This window comes from Diospyros lotus, chromosome 7 (genome assembly GCF_014633365.1).
Source record: "Diospyros lotus cultivar Yz01 chromosome 7, ASM1463336v1, whole genome shotgun sequence".
In the NCBI taxonomy this organism is placed as follows: domain Eukaryota; kingdom Viridiplantae; phylum Streptophyta; class Magnoliopsida; order Ericales; family Ebenaceae; genus Diospyros; species Diospyros lotus.
This window is the reverse complement of record NC_068344.1, coordinates 27,999,627-28,007,026: the sequence shown is the minus strand read 5'-3', so window position 1 is coordinate 28,007,026 and position 7,400 is coordinate 27,999,627. Positions and strand designations below refer to the sequence as shown.

The 7,400-nt window shown below is 40.1% G+C and overlaps 1 protein-coding gene across 1 annotated transcript; it reads right to left on the bottom strand.

The window, feature by feature from the left end:
* Positions 1–221: 221 nt before the first annotated feature.
* On the bottom strand, positions 222–6,230 carry LOC127806411 (NADPH--cytochrome P450 reductase-like). Its single transcript, XM_052343677.1, has 18 exons — positions 5,760–6,230; positions 5,565–5,624; positions 5,341–5,417; positions 5,175–5,232; positions 4,994–5,077; positions 4,830–4,866; positions 4,292–4,361; positions 3,998–4,189; positions 3,816–3,908; positions 3,433–3,655; positions 3,257–3,340; positions 3,022–3,173; positions 2,257–2,353; positions 1,808–1,957; positions 1,643–1,720; positions 1,420–1,542; positions 1,192–1,305; positions 222–672 (listed from the first exon to the last, which is right to left on the bottom strand). The coding sequence occupies exons 1-18, from the start codon at positions 6,114–6,116 to the stop codon at positions 592–594; spliced, it is 2,130 nt and encodes a 709-aa protein (XP_052199637.1). The 5' UTR covers positions 6,117–6,230; the 3' UTR covers positions 222–591.
* Between the last annotated feature and the right edge of the window lie 1,170 nt (positions 6,231–7,400).

The following is a 7,400-nucleotide window of genomic DNA, read 5'->3' as shown; positions in this document are numbered from 1 at the left end:
ATAGGGTAGGTTTGTTGGACAAGCCGCCCAAGCGGAAATGAACTACCATGGATGTGTCGAGCACCTTTGTTCAAACAGCCACACCATCACATCACGTTACTCGAGCCTTACCAACTTCTGGGATTGGGAGATAGAGAGCAAGATCATAAAATCGACTCATGGTATATGGCACCAAACTTCAATTAAAATAACACCACCTAAGCACTAAGCGTACATATAGGTGTCCAAAATCGACGCTTCCATTGATAAACCATCATCGGGGGCTAATATATAAAGGAAAATTACAACAGATGAGTAACTAACTCTAAACATTATTGCTATATAATTTATACTCTTTGTGTAATATAAAATTACATGAACCAAAAAATGGTAAAGCAAAAAGAGTACAATGAATCATAGACCCAACCAGTATAGCAACAACATCCACGCATTTCTTTCCTAATATATATTGGGGTTGAAAGGCAAGTAGGCTTCCCAAATTGCCTTCCCGCTTTATCCCCCTTTAATACCAGAGTACGTCAACATCAAATCCAATTCTTCTCTTCCCCGTGGCGACATATTTAATCCCAGTAACTGCACTTGAAGGAATGGTCACCACACATCGCGGAGATATCTCCCACTCATTTGTAGATTCTTCACCATGCTCTCTGCCTTGGAACTGTCCATGGATCCCTGAAATCAAACATCAAATCTTTTCAGGGTTTGGCCTTGAAAAATTTTAACAAATATCTAGCGGACCAACATGAATCGTTCCATTCAAACGCAAACGATGATATCTTTATGGCCATGAATAGGAGGTATAGAATTCAGGTAACCAACCTATCTGGTGGGATTGAGCTTGTGGTGGTGGTGGTGGTACAAAAAGCTCTCTCTCTCTCTCTCTCTCTCTCTCTCTCTATGCAGGCCCACTGGTAGGCCATTTAGCCCTGAAAAAATGTGTGTGTGTGTCTCTCTATGAACACGTGTATGTGTGTCCTCCAGGACTTTCCCTACCACACAAAAAGGGAGACAGGTAGTTGATCTATGCAATAACCTTTGTGCGTGCGTCTTTCATGCCTTCCCCTACCACAAAAAGGTTGTGAGGTAGTTGAACACGCAACCACCTTTCTAAACAATAGACAAATGGAGAGGGAGGCTGCATACATCCATCCAAAGCTTTCTAAGTCAAAGATTCAATCCATATGTCCATACCTGCTCTTGCACAATTGTGTGGAGAGTTCGATGAACATCCTTGGCCATGCCTTTAGCATCCCCACAAACATAAACATACCCTCCCTGAGAGATCATGCTCCAGATGTCGGAAGCCTGGATCCATAAATGGGAAAAGAAGATTATTCTTAACCATTTCAAGATAAAAAGCAGTTGCAAAAACATATAATATCTTATTCTACAGAGGGGATTGGTGAAAGAGGTCAGTACTTTCTCCATCATCTTATGCTGAACGTATTCTTTAGTGGGTCCTTCACGTGAAAAGGCAACAACCAGCTCCGAAAGAGCACCAGTTTTGACAAAGTTGTCCAGCTCATCCTCGTAAATATAATCCTGCAAGGATAGAAATTAGAACGCATTTGATCCAAATATTAATGAGCAAGCAAATCACTTGCAGAGGATTCTTCTGCAATTGCACCCGTAAATCACTTACCATTTTCCGGTTCCTGCATCCAAAGAATAATACAGAAGGTCCTAGCTCAGCTCCAGCTTCCTTTAAAGCCAATCTTTCCTGAAATATGACAGGCATATTAGTTTCAAAGTTCCTAGTGCCTGTAACTTCACAAAACATAGAACAGCAGAAATTGCAATTTCTAACCTGCAGGAAGCCCCTAAAAGGGGCCAATCCAGTTCCAGGGCCAATCATGATAACAGGTACTTTAGTTTCATTAGGCAGTTTGAAGTTGGATTGCCTAACAAAAATTGGTGCCAAGGAGCAATCAGTGCTTTCCTCCAATGATACAGCATTCTGGAAAGATACCAAGGAGAGAAAATGCATTAGGAAATTGTTAAAACTGCATCACAAATTCTCATTTAGAATTAGCCTATTGGATAGCAATATAGTTATACAAATGTTGCCTCTTCTTTCATGTTGCATCATGCCCACAAAATAAATATGAAAAAATGAAAAATCTGAATGGCCTGGCCCTTGTCAAATTAGCATTCATTTCACATGGAGTCAGCCTCCTATTTTTACCAATCTGTTAACACGTTAATCTCATTTGAAAGACGAGCCATAATAGTTGAAATTAAAATACAAAATAATACCTTCATCCAAGTTGAACATATTCCTTTGTGAATGCGTCCAGTTGGTGTTTTCTCATAAACTAGTGCACAAGTAACATGAATTCTCGAAGGTGCCATCCTGGAAAACATTATTACAGAATGTAAGCAACTAACACCATGAAAAGAGAATAATTGAGCAGTAACAAGTACTTGCATTCCAGAAGTTTGTATATGCAGTAAATGAAGGATAAAGCCAAAATAGGGTAAGACAAAAGATAAATAGATTTATTCTGTGGTGATAGTAACTTTTCAAACCCTATGAGGCTTCAACTCTTGCAAGAAGAGACATCAGCAATCTAAATGTCAATGGTATAAGTTCAACAGTATCAAAATATTTATTCTCCAAAATACTAGTCAAATCCATCAGGCAAACCAAAATGGATATAACCCATGTAAACAAATATGGTTACTCCCAAAGACCACCTCTGATGAGTTTAGGTGGCCATCCGAGAAATGATGCAGATCATTGCATGACACTTTTGACCAGTCCAAGCAGGGATTAAGCATTTTCGGGGTTCAATTGTTTACAGAGCATCTTGGAGAGAGAGGACGTAGATAATATACATGTTTCCAATTTACATTATGATCCAGGGGTACTGGTGGCCATTATAACATAATCAATGCAACAGCACTAAGATAGATGATTTACACCATTCACGACAGTGATACACTTAATCTAAAATATGATAAGAGTGGGGGCAGGGGGGAGAGAGAGAGAGAGAGAGAGGGAGAGAGAGATTTATTCACCTAGGGGAGGATGAAATTGAGTAATATCTAGGCTGCAAGCGTGGGGCAACTGATGCAAAGAAAACTCCAAGTGGAGGCTTGGCTGACGGGAATTCTGCCATGACCTCAAGGAGGCTTCGCTGACTTGCAACCACCCACTGTGCATACTCATCCTGGGGATTGAAAAAGCATACATGTGTTAAGTAAAATAGAGGAACAATATAATTACAAAAATTCAAAAAAAAAGACAGCAAACCTTTCCGGCAGGAGATCCTAGATGTCTCAATCGCTCAGCTTCATTTGGATCAGAAGCATGAGCAGCCAGGGCAAGTAAAGCAGACTGCAAAACACAAGTGTTAACAAATGATACCGATAATTGACAACATATTTTGAGGAGCAATACAACATTTGCAAACACAACACAAGACCTACCTTCTTGGGAGAGCTCAGAAGATCTGCATGTTGAGTCAAGGCAGCTCTTAAGGAACAGGGTGGGAAAGTAGGTGGCAATGAGCCTCTAGAAGGGGAGCCATCCTCTTTGTCAGTGTGAATGGAGAAATAAGTATCTGGTGATATACCCAACAATCTTTCAGCCTCCTCCACAACCTCAATCAGATTATCACAATACACGCCAACATGATCTCCAGTTTCATACCTGTGACCAAAGGAAATGAGTGGATCATGATAACAAGATTGATAAATTATTAACATGCATGAGTTTTACAATTCATTTTGTTTAATATTCAGAGTAGCTATTTTGTATATAAAGCTACAGTACAAAAAGTTAACAAGTTAATAATAAGATTGCAACTTACGCAAGTCCAGTGCCAGCAATGTCAAATTCCAAATGAGTGCAAGATCGGTCAGAGGCAGGAGTATGGAGCTCCCTTCTTACAGCTACATTAGCCCTAAAGTCAGGTGCAAGACAAATGTTAGGCTGCCCAAATATGAAGCATATAATTAAGCAAACCCAAAAGTAAGGGAACTCTCATTTTACCTGCATGGATGCTGTGCACTATGAGCAGCATGACCATTTGCCAAATCCATACCCTTGTCTGCTATGGATGAATCTGTGTGGTCGTGAATTACAACACGGTATTCCAAAACAGCTGCAGTGTAAGGAGTTGCCACGGTTGCATCATCCTCATCCCTTAGCAACTGATCCAACTCAGGCCACAGTAACTCTCGCCTGCATAAGCAACAATTGATGAGGTTAAGCAAGCATATGTTTCATGTGTCCCAATGAATAAGGAGCCTGTGCATTTTAGGTGATGATTCATGTTCTCCATACCATGCAGCAAAGTCATCTTCAATACACTGATCATCATCTCCGAGACCCACTGGAACAAGACGCTTTGCACCTACAAGTTACAAGAGTCATCATGTGAGCATGTTTCCAAATAACATTAATAAAAGGTAAAACTGAAAAAGATGAAATAGATAATGACACTATCAAAATTACTAATTATAACTTTTGAAGTTCATTCAACCAATTGACAAGAGACATTCCAAGATGTTATATTCTTAATCACAATAATAGGACAAAATGAACTTCCTTCTGGCATACATATTCTATCACCTATCATTCAGCTAAGGAGCAAGTGGTACACCTAGTAAATTTCTAACAGCAATGCAACTACATTATGCTGTACCATAAAACATCTACTTGACTAAGAAGTAGTTCTTTTAACTATCTTAAGTAATAAGATGCATGACGTACTAAGAATCCAGTCCGTATTTACAGGAATTTCATCTCAACATGCCCAAATTCCAACAACTAGGCAAAATACGAGCATCATATCAGGACAAAGCGGGAAATTAAAACATACCCTGCTCAGTGAGCTGCTCATCCACATCGTTTGCTATCTGTTTGCCAATGCCAACACAAGAAATTCAACCCTTCAGAAACAAGCACAACAAATATGTGCACTCGAGCAGATAAACATTTATGCATGTGAAATTGATCCAAAGTTGAAGTAAATCCAATTCAAACCTTGTTAAAATGTTCGTACTGTCTGTTGCCAAGGCCAAACACTCCATATGAGAGATTCTGAAGCGATTCCTCTCTCTCTTTTGCCTAACAAGAAATCATAAAGCATATCCCATGAAACCCAATATCACTTTTGGCGAAAGAACCACAGTTACAAATGTCAAAAGAAATTAATCGAACTTACCTCTGTAAACCATTTATAGAACCTTGCAGCATTATCGGTTGGCTCACCATCTCCATATCTACACCACAAGCGAAAAAACAGATTAACTACAGACATACATAAACAATTAAACATTAATCATGTATGTCTATATGTGATCCCAAGATGCGGACAGGAATCAACTCACGTTGCTAAAAAGAAAAACGCCAAAGATTCTTTCTTGAACTTCTCCTCGTATTCTTCATCATCGCCGGCATAATCATCCTATCAGCCATTCATTCAATTAAGAAAATGAAGAACAGAAGCCAACTACTACTGACACAAAGAACAATTTAAAATAATCACAGTAAATTAAATTAAAAGAGATGGGAACAAGGGGGAGAAAGAGCAAAAAGAAAAAGTCCAACGCACCAAATCAATCACTCTAAAAGTGGCCTTTTCGTATCTCGCTTTAGCTTCCTCAGCAAGTGCCTGAAAATTGTTGTAATTCAGTCTCTCAAACGACCAAAAAGCATCAAATACAAGGAGTAGCAGGGATTTCCATCACTTAATCGACCAGACAACAGCCAATCCATCGAAATAAAGCTAAAACGATTACCAACCAACCTTGGCAAAGCCTTCGGCGGTGCCGGTCTGAGTGCCGAAGAATATAGTAACCTTCTTCTTGCCGTCGTCGACTTCCGGCTCGGGCTCAGTCTTCACCGACAACGGCCTCGGCGGCTCCACTGCCTTGACCGCCTTCTGGCCAGACGATCGACGCCAGATGAGAACCACGACGCATCCGATCAGCACGGCCACAGAGGTCGTGAGTATCATGAGCAGCTCCCGGTTCTCCGCCAGCGCTGCGAACGGCGACTCGCCGGATCCCGAGGAGGCGTTGGACTGGTCGATCCTGCCGCCCTTGAGGATCGCGGCCATCAGATCGAACGGCGAAACGGACACCTTCTCGGAGCTGGACTGCATATTGAATATTGGAGGGGAAGGCGTTTGGAGGGCGAGAAAATGGACGGGGAAAATGAGAGAGAGAGAGAGAGAGAGAGAGAGAGAGTCCCTCTTGGAGTTTGGTGCGAGAATGGGTGGAGGTGGGAGAGACTCTCTTGTGAAAGAGAGAGGGAAAGAGGCGAGTGTGGTGGGCATTTTAATACAGACCCCCAACGCCTACCAAACTCGACCTAGACTAGTCAAACCCACCTAACACCCTTATTTAACCATGGTTAAGTTCCCTCACCAGAAATCAACCACAATTTGTAGTTGTTTCCAGTTCCATTCCGCCAAGCAACGCGTCAAAAATGCTTTTTTTTATTTTATTTTATTTCTCCGCCAGTCCTTAATCCTCCCTCCTCCTCCTCCTCCTCTGCTCGGTCAACTGACTCAAAGGCCGATTATTTTCGTGACTAAATTTAAAATCCCGACAAATAAAAGAACCAACCAACTAAAAATAATATCTTGTTTTTGGTGGCCAAAATGAGGGACATTTCACATTCGATGGGCAAAGCAAGAAGGAAAGACACAAAAGCAGAATAAAATTCGGTCACCACTTGATTTCTTTCTGGCTTTGGAGCTTACCCACGGCCACGGGAGTCCACCCCAACTGAATAATTGAACAATCCAAAGTTCATGGCCAATGTGATGTGACACTTCCTTTTTTCTTTAGGAATCATTTGTTTTACAATAACTTAAACATCAGATGTTACCCCCAAAGCTCGTCTCTAATCTTAATAATACGATTCCAGGAATCCAATCACAAGACCCATATGGCATCCAAGGTTTGTAATCATCTTATAATTTACTTCTTAATATTTTTAGTATGGAGAACAATAAGAGATCAAAGGTAAATTAGACACTGTATTTTAAAAATAATAAAATAAGACACGTCCTTTCGAATTTAGGGTCATATCATCATCCGACAATATTTGTATTGATTTAATAGTGTGAATTTTATACCAATCAAATCCAAAATCATACTTAAAAAAAACATAATTCCAAATAATTAGAAGAGGGACAGTCTGTAATAGCGATTTAGGAGTCCCATCTTGTGAACTGATGATTACGACTGCTTGAAATTTTTTGAATCACAATTTGGATATTTGCAATTGCGTCAGGTTCATTGGATTTGGTGTTCCAAACTTCCATTTGAACTGTATGTATCGAATTATTAATTTCTTTTGATTAAAGGTAGATCGAGTCCACGAAATTAAAATGTCTCTAAATAACATTAAAATGGTATTTAAATAATAGTTAACGCGA

Bases quoted from the DNA above. Each gene is read 5' to 3' on its own strand.
- LOC127806411 (XM_052343677.1), bottom strand. From the start codon at position 6,116: ATGCAGTCCAGCTCCGAGAAGGTGTCCGTTTCGCCGTTCGATCTGATG. The intron at 5,078-5,174 runs GTAAGTTCGATT...ATTTCTTGTTAG, and splicing joins TCTATAAATGGTTTACAGAG to GCAAAAGAGAGAGAGGAATC. The intron at 3,174-3,256 runs GTTTGCTGTCTT...TTCAATCCCCAG, and splicing joins TAGGATCTCCTGCCGGAAAG to GATGAGTATGCACAGTGGGT.